Here is a 16,103-nt window from a genome sequence, read left to right as displayed (position 1 = left end):
TGAAAAAAGAGAATCCCAATGAATGGATGAATGAGTGAATGACGGCATGCAGGAGTACACAGGGGCCGTGCGAGCGTTCACCCGGTCAGAGGGCCACAGGTCAGGAGGCTGTCCAGTGGCAGTGGTCAGCACAGAAGCTTCCACTTCATGTGCGGGCGGTGAATAGTGAATGGGGGCCCACACGCACACACACACACACACACACACACACACACACACAAAGGGCCACATTGGCCCCGGTCGACCAAACCAGTGAAGAAAAAAAGCGGCATATTTGGCCTGAGAAAAGACTCGGTGTCTGACGATAAAATAGACCCCTCTCTCTTCTTGCTCAACCTTCTTTCGACCCTGGCACCGTTTCCACCCGGCTCCGATCCCTCACCCTAGTGGCCTTCTGTTAAACATTTCCCAATGTACTCAAACTTAATAGCTTGCGACACCCATGGAAGAGTAAGGAGGAAGTACTGTGAGTAAGAAGGAAGTCCTTACTCACAGCATGGACTAAACAATCCCGCCCTTGGTAACTGTCCGCGGCGAGACACGGAGACAAGGGGCCGCATTATGGCTGCCGTCGACACGGGTTTCCACATCCCCTGCTGCCCCTGCTGGATGTGATGTGCGAGACTGACCCCGTCTCACAAGGAACCCCTCTGTCTGGCGCGCTGCAGACCCCCCTGCGGCCAAATCGCACAGCCCTGTACGGCCGCTTGTGCGGCCGTACAGGGCTGTGTGATTTGACCGCGGGGGGGGTGTCTACAGCTTGCAGAAACGCGGCTTCTTTTGAATACAGCGTAACTCAAAACTGTCCGCGGGAGCTTGAAGCGGCTCGTTGCTAGTCATGCTGAGCATTAGGACTAGCCCTTAGCGGGTAAACACGTCCCTCCCATCTGAGGAGGGCCCGGGGCGATGGGCTGCGGGGATGGCTCACCTTGTCGACGGACGGGTGCAGCGAGATGGTGTCCTTGCCCGGGCCCGTGCTGTCCGAGGCCATGCTGCTGGTGTCAGAGTAGCGCTTGCTGGTCCGCCCGTTGGGGTGGGACGAGCCCTCCTCCACGGACCCCCGTGGGCTGTTGGCGGGCGCCGCCTGGGGCAGGGCGGCCGGGGCCGGAGAGCCCGTCTCCTGGGGTGCCAGGGGGCCCAGGGTGGGCGTCGCCGGGCTGGGCGTCGCCGGGCTGGGCGTCGCCGGGGTGGGCGTCGCCGGGGCGGGCGTCGCCGGGCTGGGCGTCGCCGGGGTGGGAGTCGCCGGGCTGGGCGTCGCCGGGCTGGGCGTCGCCGGGGTGGGCGTGGCTGGGGCAACGGCAACGGCGATGACGGCCGCTGTCCCCGAGACTCCGTCACCCAGAATGCCGCTCCGCTGCTCCTCCTCGCTCGCCACCCGTGACTCGGGGCCCTGTACGTCCACGGCGTCCGACCCGGGCAGGGCCAGCGGGGGCGGTTGCTCCGTCTCCGGGGTTTCCACGGCAACCTTGGATATCGGGACGCACATCGGGAACGTTTGGGTCTAGCCGTGAACTCAAGGTGAATACGGCGGTCCGTACAATTATTTATTATTTTTTTTATTTTGGTATTTGCTATCGGTCATGTTGTCCTCTGAGACCGAGGCTTAACAGCTTTATTCATCCCCTAAAGAAATAGGAAAAAAACAACGACATGAAGTGAGGGGCACCTTCTCTTCGTCCGACGTGGGTGTGCACTTGCCGTCCTCGATGCCGGAGTCGGAGCTGGACGTCTTGGTGGAGACGTTGCTCTCCGACTTGCCCGACTCCGAGCGCATCTCGTCGGGCAGCTTGTCGGCCGGCTCCCCCTGATCGTCCCGCAGGAGGGTCTGGCGTGGGAGGGGCACGGGGGCCGCAGGAGCCACCGCCTCGGCCTCTGCGGGCGCCGTGTACTCCTTCCTGGGGGAGGGGATGGGCGTGGTGGGGCCGGGCGTGGTGGGCCCGGTGCTGGTGGGAGACTGGTCCCCGTCCGAGCTGATCTGACTGGTCTGGCAGGGCTCCTTTCCGCCCGCCTGGACGGAGGGAAACCAGAAGAAAGAGGAACCAAAACGGAGAAGAGGAAGTTGAGGAAACAGGCTTGGTGTCATGGGGCGACTCACCATTGGGACCAAAGGTTATCAAGAGTACTACACATCTGCCTTTTAGTGCAATTGGTCCAACCCCAAGAATCATGTGTTCATAAATATGTTTAATGTATTTATTTTCTTTGTGAACTACGGTAACTCAGAGGTTTGGGTTCCCAGGAATGTGGTTGTTCCTGTACCGGTTGTTCCACCTGTCAGAACCACGCTGGGCTGAGCAGACGTCTTTAGCAACGTGTTGCAAGCAAATAAGAGGGCTGCGCCCTTTTAAAATCCTGCCTTTTAGTTTACAATTTAGTTTACTATCTCCTCATAACATCTGCGTCTTTAAAAGTGAATCCACTCCCAACAGAGATCATGATCTACTGTCGACATACTATGACGACAATAGATCATGTCTTCTCTCTATATATTATATAGGGTGAAGTGCTGGCTGCCTGGCAGCAAGTTCATCTGCTAGCGTCTAATGGCTAACCACTAACTGGCTGGCTGAAACCCAGGGTGTCGAGATGGGTGTTTACAAAACAGTAAAGTGTGTGTGTGTGTGTGTGTGTGTGTGTGTGTGTGTGTGTGTGTGTGTGTGTGTGTGTGTGTGTGTGTGTGTGTGTGTGTGTGTGTGTGTGTGTGTGTCACAGTGAGGATCAGCAGGAGTGATCTTCCTGAGAACCTTCAAGCTGTAATAGATCTTTGGTGTTTTCACCCCCCAAAAAAACGCTACATGTTGTCCAATAAGTCAAAATCATCGCAATTCATTTAACATTACATTGACCGGTTTAAGCCCTCGTCATTTGTTCTGCGCTCAACCCCTCATCATCACCGCTGGTGTTGTGTGTGTGTGTGTGTGTGTGTGTGTGTGTGTGTGTGTGTGTGTATCGCCCCGGCCTGCTCTACGTTAGAGGGCGGCCGGTGTTTACACCCCTTTTATTTAAGGGTCCGCTGGTGACAGCCGAACAATGGCTAGACGTTGCATTATTCACTGTGGTAGGGGCGTTGCGGGTCGGGTTCCAGTACACTCAGGGCTCACTGCGGCAGCACCACCTATATCTGGCGGGGCGGTCGAAGGCCGCTGTCCCGCTGGCGGTTCCTTTGTTTGTGCCCGACAGCGACCCGAGTGTGTACACCGCCATGGGCCCCGTCACTTTCTAATCCGGGGGTCAACGATGAATGCCATGAGGCAGAAAATGGATGTTTTCACTTTGGGTGGGGGGAAAACCCAGAACAGGAAGGCTGTGTTTTTAGAAATGCTTTGCTTCTATTTGAGGACATTGTTGTCGATTGTTCCGTATTGTGTGTGCTCTGTGTGTGCGTGTGCACGTGTGCGTGTGAGAGATATCTTTCTGCGAGCTATGTCTCATGTTAAGTAACAACCCCACTCCACAGTGGCTACAGAGAGGAGCCGTTGTTCCGAAAGGTTAAAGTGAGGTTAGAGTGAATCGTCTCTTCCAGGAAGTGCAGGTCTAACTTGCGAACTCGTCTGCATGTCTTTCATAAGTGCTGCTGCGGAAATAACTTCTGTGCCACTGAAGTCCAAGTTTGAAAAGAAATGAATGAAGGAATAAACAAATAAAACCTTTACATAAAAAATAGGAACAAGATGCACGATTTGTGATCCCAAACTAGATCCAGTCTATATTTTCTTAACTCTGTTCTCCTCCATTCCCTATCTCTCCAACCATCAGTACGTGAGGCACGCTGCAAAGAACAGGAGATTTCTCTGAACCTGGACCCCTGTTGCATGCTGTACATTTTACCAGCCGTGCCCTGTTGCAGACTTATCGATAACAGCCACACTAAAGGAGTGGATCAGAGAAGGGGAGGAATGAGAGTGGTACCAGGGGCAGCTCTGCGGACTCCTCGTCCTCTCCTTCCTCTCTATTGTCCTCGATTTCCTCCATGACCTCCGCCTTTGCCTCCGCCACCAGCTCCCGCAGCGGCCGGTTGGACACCACCGAGCGCACAAACGGGTGCTGTTGGAGAGAGAGAGAGGGAGAGAGAGAGACAGAGACAGAGAGTGAGGAAGAGACAACCTTACTGTGATACCAACAGCAATGATTTGGCCAATGAGGATCAGCCAGAAGCACATGGCTCCTGGCTTGGCACGCCTTAGAGGAAATAAATGCATCAATAATACATACAGACATCAGACAAAGGTATGGATTGATGGTAAAACAAGTAAATGAATGAATAAATGCATTTGTTACTCAGTGGAAGCGAGAGACGCAGCTGTAGGGGCATAAGAACAGTGGGTGGGTGGGCTGGGGGTAATATATATGCCATCTATTATTCAGCCCGGCCATGGTATCATTTCATTGGCACAGCTGGCTAACAGGAGGTCCTCAAACAGGAGGTGGATCATGACATGAGCATGCTCATGCGTGCAAACACATGCACACACACACACGCCACGCACGTTGGAGCATGTGTGTGCGTGCGTGCAAAAACAAAAACACACTAACACACAGAACGAGTTTTGTGTTTGTGTTCTGGCGTGCACCCAGCCGGACCACATTAGCCGCCGTCAGCTCTTAAATTCTCCGGTGACAAACAACAGCTCCGCTGTGCTCTGACGAATCCAACGCAGAGTAGGGTGGAAGGCAGGCACACTCAGAGCCAGGAGGAGGAGGAGGAGGAGGAGGAGGAGGAGACCAGCCACCTCCCACACCACTGACCTCCACTCAGTCGGCGTGCAACATGTAGCTGGGATGCTTGTCTCACAGCCATGTACCCATTGGCGCACACATACACTGCTAGCGATGTCAGCATGCAGACATGAAGGACTGTGCATTCCTTACATACTGTCCCATGCCTCATGAGTTGGGAGGAATAATTATTGCCTGAAGGCGTTTGCCATCTTGTGTTTCCTCTAGAATGGCAGGGAGGTCAACGTTCACACATAGTCCTGTGATCATTATGTGAGATGATATCATTGAATGTGCTTTACTGTAGTGTGAAGTGTATTCCAACACATCCAGACAGGAGGAAGGTTTAGAACCATGGTGGGATCCCACTCCACCGCAGTGTTACTACATACATATACATTAATGATTTACTGAGAATAATGTATGCCTGTCAAACACTAATCCAGAGTGGTGGGACGCACAGGAGGATACAGGCCCGGCACCCAGAGTACCACCGCTTCCTGCCTCTACAAGAAGGGGTGCACCGCAGACGCCAGGTATATTGTACTCAGTGGCAGCTCTCCCACACAAACAATAAGATGGGTGGAAACTTGGCTGTGCAGTCAGTGAAGGAACTTCAACATGGGGCCAATAAGCCTACTAGCCCCACAAGAGCACAGCATCACAGAGTCACATAAGTAAACTGTAAGCTCTTATACTCAAGGTGAACATGTGCTTCACTCTAATTGTCAGGCAAATCTTCAACCAACTTTTAAATGTCACAAAAAAATAATAAAACATGAATAATGGGCCTTCCCATGAACTGGTTTGGAGTGAATAATACGCTACGTTCAAAAGGGGCTAGGGGATTAGTACTAAAGAAGAACATTAAAAGGAGGGCTAAAGGAGATAAGTAGAAGTGGCATCACTGTCTATTTTGGGGGATCTGAAACTAAAACTCCTGATAGGCAACAGGGCAACAAAGGGTTTAGTCCCTTGGAAGATCCCTAGCTGATGGAAGACCATCAGTGGACATCCAGTATACATCAATTATACATGATGACCATGTTTGTGATACATTACCGCAAGCCAGCAAAATGGTTGCCAACCATTTTACAACGTGGGCTTTTTTTTACATAACAAAGCATCCAAAGCAGTTCAAGGCCAAGTGTTTAACATACATAAGGCTTGTCCAACCATTAAAGGGTTGGATTGACCCAGGGGGGGGTCAGATCTCCAAGCTGATCCCTTTGCTATCTGCCAAGGGTTGTCCGGGCCGCGATGCATGACAGCCATCTGAAACCACCGGCACGGAACCCCAGACCAGGCCGCGCCCGAAAGGACTGGAGCCCAGGGAGAACTCCCACAAGGCCTCTGTCGAGGAGGGGCCTCTGCCCCCCTACTGCCGTGTGATTGGCCAGAGGTTGTACGCCGGAGGGTGGTTCAGACAACGCTATTGGACGAGGAGCTTCAGGAATGTAAATAAATGGCATTCCCTCAGCTGTGGGACACAGACAGGAAGCTGTGGCTCTTTAATTAAATAGATGCTGTCTCTCTCTCTCCCTCCCTCCCTCCAGCCTCCTCCCTTTCTCCCGCTCTGCCTCTCTTCCCCCTCTTATCCACACCCTGTTTGCGCGTTCTCCCTTTCATTACATCCACTACTGTCATTTCCTTTGCCGTGCTTAGGAAGAAAGGGGGAAGTTCCAAAGTTTCACAATTTAAACTTTCCGGATCTCTCACAAACAATAAGTAAACTAAGACACAAGTTGACGAATGGCATAAAGAAATATCTCAAAATAACAGGCAATAAATGGTTGCCCTTTGCGCACATGTGTAAGTATTATCTGTAGAATTGTGCGTGTTAGTACAGACTTGAGGGCCTTCCTCCATCAGACCTCCGAGCACATTTGCCGAGAAGTTGCAGTAAGGAAACATACCCCGAGTAGTGGGAGAACGTACCCCTAGCAGTGGCAGAACGTACCCCGAGCAGTGGAAGAACGTACCCTGAGCAGTGGGAGAACGTACCCCTAGCAGTGGCAGAACGTACCCCGAGCAGTGGAAGAACGTACCCCGAGCAGTGGAAGAACGTACCCCTAGCAGTGGCAGAACGTACCCCGAGCAGTGGCAGAACGTACCCCGAGCAGTGGCAGAACGTACCCTGAGCAGTGGGAGAACGTACCCCTAGCAGTGGCAGAACGTACCCTGAGCAGTGGAAGAACGTACCCCGAGTAGTGGGAGAACGTACCCTGAGCAGTGGCAGAACGTACCTCTAGCAGCTGCGTGGCCGTGGGCCTGCTCTCCGGGTTCTTATCCAGGGAGACCTTCACAAAGTCTCTAAACTCAGGTGACCTGGCAACAAAAAGGAGAACAAAAAGAGAGTCATCATTCCTCATCCCACCAACGACAGGAATTAAGGACGGAGCGGTTTGGGCTGGGGGTGGTGGTGCGGTTGGGGATTGGGGGTGATTGTTTTCGTAAGATAACTTCATGGCGAAGCCCGGGGAGCACGAAACGTTCCAGGAATGCTGTGTCGGTTGAGAATGATGCATGGCTCTCCGGGGGGCTTATGGGAATTCTTTGACGCAGAGGTATTTCTTAATAATGATTTAAAAATGGTGCGTTCAGCAGTGCTGTCCAGGTCCTCTCCCCCCCCCCACCCCCATTATCTTATATCCCCCAGCCGGCCGTCATAAATTCAGCTGGGGTGTGCCGACTCTTGCGCCCAGTGTTAGGAGACCAGTAATGGCTCCACTGAGAGAAAGAGAGCCAGTGTCCTTGAGTTGAAGCCTGGTCTCTTGGATAGGTTTGGCTAAAAAGCTGTTTAACAGGATCCCGGCCTGGGAAGATGGCTTGGGCTTTGAAGGAGAAGGTGATTGGTAGGCAATAGGTTGTTTGGCTGCTGTGATACCAGAGAGCTGACTTTCCCGTTCTGCCCTGGAATCAGATTAGCTTGACAGAGCAAAGGTAAAACAGCGTGGACTTCAGGGACATCTGGTTGTGTTGGTTGATTTTCTTTCCCAATCTTCACACTAAGAGATTCATTTACATTTTGCGGCTTCATTTGTTTACTTAATTTAACATTTATTTATCCAGGTTGAGATTAACATTACATTTTGAAATAAGATATCTTGTGCCATGGTGACCAGGCAAGCAGGGTAACCCAGCACCAGGAAGAATACAACAAAAAATCATCCAACACACAACATGTAGGGCTGTTAAAGCGCCACCATGACGTGCAGAGAGAACAGCCAATCGGGTTCCGTCTCCAAGTCCTTCAGGAGACCTTTGAAGTCGGCAAAGTTATTATTTGCAGCAGACGGCGGAAAAAAGGCTTCACAGTAGTTCTTGCCCTATATCCGTCCCGACAACGGCAATAGCCCAAGAGGTACAGCCCAGGAGGGTTGAATTGTAACCGGAAGGTTGCTAGTTCGATCCCCGGCTCCTCTTAGCTGTCCCTGAGCAAGATGCCTCACCCTGACTGCTCCTGACGACCTGGTTGTCGCCCTGCGTGGTTGACTCCACCGTCGGTGTGTGAATGAATGGTTGTAAGTCGCTTCGGATAAAAGCATCAGCAAAATCCCAAAAATGTAGACGTAAAGGGAACGGACCGTGCGAGCCCATGTTGTGAGGTTCATGTTAGCGGGCCTCTCTCTCTCTCTCTCTCTCTCTCTCTCTCTCTCTCTCTCTCTCTCTCTCTCTCTCTCTCTCTCTCTCTCTCTCTCTCTCTCTCTCTCTCTCTCTCTCTCTCTCTCTCTCTCTCTCTCTCTCTCTCTCTCTCTCTCTCTCACCATCTGTGCGGATGGGACAGGCTGGGGGGCTCGGCCTTGGCTATCTTCAGCAGGACCCTCATTGGGTTGAGCTCGTGGTGCGGGGGCTCGATCTGGGCCAGCTCGATCAGGGTGATGCCCAGGGACCAGATGTCCGCCTTGTAGTCGTATGGCGCGTCCTTCATCGTCTCGCACATCACCACCTCCGGCGCCATCCTGGAGACACACACACACACACACACAGTGAGAGATCGGTTGTGAAAAAAAGAAAGTACTTGGTTGTGTAGCATCTTATCCTAGCTCTCGTTGTTGTGTACGGTGAATGGTGCTTAGCACTTGGTTAGATCACTGTACAGACAGTGATATATTGTTTCTCCGTCTTCTGACAAATGCTCTTATTGTAAGTCACTTTGGACAGACGCGTCTGCTAAATGTCCTAAATCTAAATGTAAATAAGGATGATATAATGATAATGATATAAACGATAAGATGCACGGATTAAAATAAAAAAATTAAGACATGAGCAACACATTGTGGGGAGTTAAAAGCCATCAGGGTTCGACTTCGAGGACTTCTATTGACGGACACGTCCGTGCCTGTCCAACAATCGGCCACCCTGCCTTCCATCGAGCATTGTGGGCTCCTATTTCTTCACATTCCAGACAATACAGAGCACTTCAAAGCCATGTGCGTCACGTGCAGAACGCTGCTCCGACCGCTACAGGTGTGGATGGACCCTGTCCCGCAGAGAGCTCTCCATGCTGATGTAGATGCTATCTGCCAGGGGGCTGTGGAGGCAGGGAGACACCTGCTGTCAGCGGTGCCCAGCCGTCCGACCTCCAGCCATGTGCAAACACCGGGCCCTCCGGTCACGTCAGCACGTTGTGCTGAGGCTGGTGGAACACGAGGGCAGTCGCCCCAGCCCTATAAACGTATTGACTCGACACGCTAAGCCACTTTATTGCTCCTGATCCTTGTTAACCTGGGGAGATACGTGTGTCCAGGCAGGGACCGGCGTGCTCCTATACTTGCTCTAGTGTTGCGCAACGGGACATTTACGTGGTAGTGCTGGGTGAGACTGGTAATCAGTAACCTGCCTTGTAAACGCTGCAGAGCCCAGGGACGCACCAAGGAACAAAGGTCCAGCACTGATCTCTGAGAAGGGTAGCTCTGAGGCGGGAGGGGTGTGAGTGAGTGTGTGTGTGTGTGTGTGTGTGTGTGTGTGTGTGTGTGTGTGTGTGTGTGTGTGTGTGTGTGTGTGTGTGTGTGTGTGTGTGTGTGTGTGTGTGTGTGTGTGTGTGTGTGTGTGTGTGTGTGTGCGTGTGTGTGTGTGCGTGTGTAAACTTCAAAGTGCATCGTCACACACTTAGGAGAAGCATACTGCATTCATCCAGAGTTGCACAGCGTTAGATGGATCATCTTGAAGGCATGGCGGGGGGTGTCTTGACCCAGGAGAGTGGGAGGCCCTACTCACCAGTACGGTGTGCCAATGAAGGAATCCCTCCTTTGTAAGGTTTTGGTGTTCTTTGCAGACACACCAAAGTCAGCTGAGGAAAAATAAGAAAAAGGAGCGTGACAGGGTTAGCAGGGCATTCCCTCCTTGAACGACGAGAGGGTGATTGATAACATGGTTTACAGCCTTCTCTTCCTCCCTCCATTTCTGTTTTTGTGCCTTTTTTTGCTGCTTTGTTTGATGGTGGGAGTGGAGTGATCAGTTACATCATAGCAGGAGAGCCCACATGGCCCCCATCTCATGGTATTTAGTGGTGTTTTGGGTCATGATCACAACACATCTCTCCACCGCAGAGGGGAATGGTTGAAAAGGGAGTCCATTATAGTTGCAATAAAGTCGGTTAAATACTTTGACAAATAAACTAACTCGGGGAGACGACAAGCTAATGGATTCTTCCTATTCAACGAGCAATGTTAGTTAACAAAAACGACAAATATTGAAAAAAAAAAAGAAAAAATCTTCTGCAAATCAATGTTTCCCTTCAGCTTTAAACCTTTTCTGCGATATCACCCAAGATATGTTATCTGGAGGAAATGGTCAGGGTAGAGAATGTCTTTCTCTCACAATGGAAACGATTCCTTGGTTCATTTGCCACAGGGAGAGGCTCACCTCAGAAAGAGCTGATTGCCATCTGGGTCACAGACGAACCATTTAATGAGATAGAGAGGCCGCTCCCAGTGATTAAGACTAGAGGAGGTGTCTCACAACCAAAACAACAGGAACCCAGACGTAAATACACGACTGACCCAACTACATAAAGCACAGCCTGGGAAGAAATTAAGAACCTGAATCATGTGTAGGCTAGAGGGGATTGAGGGGCTGTTCTGGTGCTTCAATGGACTAAGCTTGTGTTGATAATCCATATTTAGTTCAATTTAAATTCTTCATTTGCTAAATGTATACGAAGAACTCTCATTCTAAGAACTTGCAATATAGGATATTACAACGCCTAGTTAAATGCTGAATCAACCCATTTCACAAGCTCAGTTTAATAAAAAAAAAAAATAGAATTCAAACTTTGGGTAATGCGATGTCAGCAGTGTTAAGTCAAACACCCTTAAAAGCTGATCCATCATGTCAGGGAAACACACACACACACACACACACACACACACACACACACACACACACACACACACACACACATCTTGCAATGTCCTCAGCATCTCTCCGTCTGTCTGTTCGTCTGTGGGGCTGTGGTGCGGTTACATTTTCACTCTCCCAAAGTTCTTTCCTTAACTTTGGGAGAGTGTTTGAGCTAGAATGTGTCGTTTTGCAACACTCCACGTTGGCTTTCCTCTGCTGGTGACCTTGTCTGAGTCAGGGGAGTGCGGAGCTGCATCGGACTACATTCACAACGCACCGAGTACATCTGCCTGACACTCAAACACCGTGAGGAGTCTTTCGCATCCAATAATTCTCAAAGGGGATGAGGTGGATGGAAATAGTTCATATTCTATATGTTCTTGAAAAATGAAAGCCAAAAGATGAATAGGGAATTTATATTCTGTTTGATATAAAAGTGGAACATGGCAGAAGTATAAAAGCCATGGGGAAAAAGTCAATTTAAAATTATGTAACATCCAAGAAAGACAAATCATCTTTCGGAACAAAAGTCAATAGTGAGGAGCGGTTTATGTTATTGCCTCTCAGACACTTTAAAGTATCTCGCCTGCTTTGTGGGCCAGTTAACATACAACATCTCTCATTACAACTTCTCATTACATCTCTCATTACGCCCTTCTTCCTAAAGCTCGGCCAAAACAGGTAATTCAAATTGGTTTGAATTTTAGCTGAAGCAACCCCGCAAACTCGTCCATAAACATCATCGTTCAGCCGAGCTAGGAACACGAACGTATCACGTGGCGGCCATACCTAGCTTGATGTCACCGTCTAGCGTCAGTAGGATGTTGCCCGCCTTGAGGTCCCGATGGATGATCTTGATCTGGTGGAGATAGACCAGGGCTTCCAGCATCTGCCGACACACCACCTTGATCTGGGACTCGATCAGGCCCCGGTCCAGCTCTGGAGGACGGAGGAGGAGGAGGAGATTAGACCATCAGTAGATGGCTGGAAGGGTTCAACGTCACGGAACGGAACGGAACGGAACGGAACGACGGCGAGCGAGCCGTCTCTATCGAGTTGTGCTTCACATCGCCTCCTTTGAGTTGATGTTCTGAAGCAGTCGTTTTGATGAGCAGTGGGCCCTGGTCCTAAACTGGCCCACCACCAACACAGAGAGACCCCCTGCCAGACCAGACCAGAGAGACGGCTCTCTGGTCTGTGTTTGGTTAGCTGCGCTGCGGCTACACCCGGTCAGGGACGGGGAGGGAGGGAGGGAGGGAGAGGATTTGTGGATTACGCCGTGATAACACACCAGGAAGGGGTTCCCACACCAGCCTCGGCGGCCTCATGCACCTTCAAAGCCAAGAGTTCAAAACATGGAACACATGCACATGGGGGTGGGGGCCAAGGAACGCACTAGGGCATCACAAAGTCATCCAGAGGGTTATCCAACCCGACCAAACGGACATCGGTTAACTGCTCACCAACACCCCTGCCGTCCATTGTGCTGTTCCATTTTTTTTTTTTTTTATACGGTGAACGGTTCATGCATTAATTAATTAATAAAGCTGTTATCTATGTATCATGGAAATCAGAGTGTCTTCATCTGCCAACCTAGGTGAGTCATCATCGCTACTCGGTAATGGAGTCCTTCTCTCAATGAGACACCTTGAGAGGGCAGTGCGGGTCTCTGGTCTGTGACAGGTGTTTATGTGTGACCAAGAGAGAGAGAGAAGGAGGAGAGAAAAAGAGGGCGGAGCCTCGAGACAAAAAATGGGAGGGGAGTGGACAGAGAGGTATAAATACAGGAGGTATAAAAATAAAATCTCTTCAGACACCAAAGGAGGACCAGATCTCTCTCTCTCTCTCTCACACACACACACACACACACACACACACACACACACACATACACACACACACACACACACACACACACACACACACACACACACACACGAGTAGTTTTGAATCAATATTATTTGTGTAATCTGGGTGAATATATTCTCACAGGATGAGGGCCTATGAGAGTGTGTGCGAGCAGTGAGGTGTAAAGTGGAAACCTACCAAGCATGGTGGCGTCTACAGCCCCCCCAGCGCAGAACTCGATCATGATCTGGAGGGAAGGAGAACAGGATTTTCACGTTCATGTCGTGTAGAAATAACATATAGTTCTTCAGAAATAATAACATTACCCCATAATGAAATGTACCCTTAAAAGAGAACATTATGAACACATAAAAAACACTGTTTAAAGTTTGTGTTCAACACTGTGCGAATGCACAATTGTTTCACACGTCCAGACTCAGAATACTGAAAACATTGCAGGGGAATAAAAGTAAAAAAGAGATTAGACAATCAACTCTGTTGTCGTTGCAAAAGTACAAATAAGGTTGTGCGGCAAGAGCGGACCCTTCCACTGCCCACAGAGGATCACCAAACCCCTTCCCGGGCTGTGAACAGGTCCTCAGTCACTGCCTCATGGAGCCATACACACGGTCAGCGGTGATGTGCATTAAAACGTGATGTACAACAGGGCTGGATGTCAGACGGTTCTACTCTGCACTCTTCCCTGCCAAGAACATACTGGTGCAGAAATAAGTTAAACAGAGAGAGAGCGAGAGAGAGAGAGAGCGAGAGAGAGAGACATAGAGACAGAGAGAGGCAGAGAGAGAGGCAGAGAGAGAGAGAGAGAGAGAGAGAGAGAGACAGAGAGAGAGACATAGAGAGAGAGAGACAGAGAGAGATACAGAGAGACAGAGAGAGAGAGACAGAGAGAGAGACATAGAGAGAGAGACAAAGAGACAGAGAGACAGAGAGACAGAGAGAGAGACAGAGAGAGAGAGCGAGAGGCAGAAACCTAGATCACCATAGCAGTGGAGATGGTTTTAGCCTTACAACCATGGGATACACTTGAGCAACATTTTGATGTGGCAGACATCCATACTCCGAACAATGGCCTCTTATGAACGCCATGCACGGACATCATTGTCTGCCAAGCGTTCCTATCACGTTACTCTCTGTGTCACACACTTGTCAACCCGTCCAACAGTTTGATTGTTTTTGTTTGTCCAGAAGGGATGACATGCTGCGAGCCTCCCTTAAGGCTTTTTAGAATCACTTCCTGATACACGACACCGTCACGTATCACTGACAGCACCGAGTTTACCCGGAGGTTGACACAAGTGTCAAACATCTTGCATAAGACGCACCAATGACACACCTCACTCAAAATGCAATGTTTTAGCATTGTGTGACACACACACACACACACACACACACACACACACACACACACACACTTTTTGATTTTCTCCATTAGTGATTGTCAATGCAAGTCCTTGCTCCATTGCAATACATGTCACAAATTATGCAATTGCCGTTCTGAATTTGATACCCCTGTATCCATGTCATAGTTTGTGTGTGAAGTGTTGCAGGAATTGCCAATAAAATTGCCAATTGTTTAAATAACATCCTGGTCAAAGTATGCATGACATTCTGCATAACCATGCCTTACAAACTAAGTTTGTGTGTGTTGAACTCGCAAACCCCCCCACACCAGACCACTGCATAGTTTCTGTCACTGCTTTTGGATGTAATCTGGGCTACATACAGCCTCAATCATCACAGACACACACACACAAAGACATACACACGCACACACACTTTGATATGACACGACCCGGATGACAACATCAGGTGAAGACAGGTGTCCTGCCCTATAATAAAAGCCCCATAAACAAACCTACAACGTTAGTCACCGTGGCACGTCGGTTTTATTGGCTTAATTGGTTTATTCTGGGAGGGCAAAAAGTCAATACAGGTGAAACTATTATAAAGTATTTATAGGATTTCTATCTTCTGCCTTTTACAGTATATGGAACCTGAATGTATAATGTTACACTCATACATATCATTTAGAATGTTTACAATTACACTACTGTTCAAAAGTTTGGAGTCACCCAGGGGTTTTAATGATTAATTACTCTTTTAACACGATTAGCTAAACAATGTACCATTAGAAGAAAAGAGTGATGGTTGTTGGAATTGGGCCTCTGTACACCTGCTAGAATAGTCTTTACCACATTAACAATGTGTGGACTGTATTCCGGATTAATTCAATGTTATCTTCATTGAAAAAAAAACTGTGCTTTTCTTTAAAAAATAAGAGTGATCCCAAACACAGTAGTGTACTGTATGTGTGTCTGCAAATTCCATTTTTCTATTGACACAAATTTGATCGCACAAGCTTGTTTAGGTACAAAACTGTAAAGACTGCCCCGCCAATCAATCTTCACCTGTCCCCTATCATCCTCCTTTACGACATTCTTGCTCTCTACAAGAATGCGAGGCAGAACCACAGTTAGACGTTCAGAGAGTCTCAGATGACCTGCATAAACCTTCCAAGAAACAACGCAGAGGCCTGACCGTGTGGGCCTCACGTCATCCACAGCCCAGATCCCTCCACTGGGAGTTCACACTTCCTCAGGAATCAAGGCCGAGTAGTTCCTGGCAGGTTTTCAATAAGAAGAACCTCTTCTCCGTGAAAACAGGAAATACCGCATAGCCCGTGTGTGTCCCCGCGAAGAAAATAGCATTCTTTGAGAAAAAAACATCAAGGCGGAGCGTTCATTTGTCGACCCGTCGTTCATGACTAATTCATGGATGATGCGTCATCTCAGAAATGTGTGCCTTGGTATGTTTGACAAATGTCACGATGCTGACGGATAACAAAGGCCCAGCATTCACAAGAGATGAACCTACCATTCACATCTCTCTGTGTGAGGGAGTCCAGCGAGCTGGAGAGAGGGAGGATGGACTCCAGCTCTGCAGAGATTGGGTGTCCAACCGACCAAACCATGACACAATCAAATGGAAAGAATATCACAAGAAGGACATGCCATAGATAGATAACGTTATCTTCAGCACAGCACGTTGCCGTGTGAGGCCAAAAAGACAGCTGATCAATGATTGCGATGCAGTATGGTATGAGATCGAAACAAGAACCAAACCCTCATCCGTCCACATTGTTTGTCTCATAATAATAACAACAATGATGTTGT

At 49.4% G+C, this 16,103-nt stretch overlaps 1 protein-coding gene across 1 annotated transcript in view; it reads right to left on the bottom strand.

Moving 5' to 3' along the window:
* The window catches only part of stk10 (serine/threonine kinase 10), a 43,138-nt gene that overhangs the window by 12,149 nt on the left and 14,886 nt on the right, over positions 1–16,103 (bottom strand). The window contains exons 3-10 of the mRNA XM_079737693.1: positions 13,108–13,156; positions 11,851–12,000; positions 9,937–10,009; positions 8,484–8,678; positions 6,963–7,044; positions 3,910–4,044; positions 1,667–2,008; positions 929–1,465 (exon numbers count right to left, since the gene is read on the bottom strand). Coding sequence (XP_079593819.1) covers positions 929–1,465; positions 1,667–2,008; positions 3,910–4,044; positions 6,963–7,044; positions 8,484–8,678; positions 9,937–10,009; positions 11,851–12,000; positions 13,108–13,156 — 1,563 coding nt within the window. The remainder of the gene's footprint in view (positions 1–928; positions 1,466–1,666; positions 2,009–3,909; positions 4,045–6,962; positions 7,045–8,483; positions 8,679–9,936; positions 10,010–11,850; positions 12,001–13,107; positions 13,157–16,103) is intronic.

This window comes from Pollachius pollachius, assembly GCF_949987615.1.
Source record: "Pollachius pollachius genome assembly, chromosome: 6".
Lineage (NCBI taxonomy): Eukaryota > Metazoa > Chordata > Actinopteri > Gadiformes > Gadidae > Pollachius > Pollachius pollachius.
The sequence above is the reverse complement of the archived record's forward strand: the minus strand, read 5'-3'. Positions and strand labels throughout refer to the sequence as shown.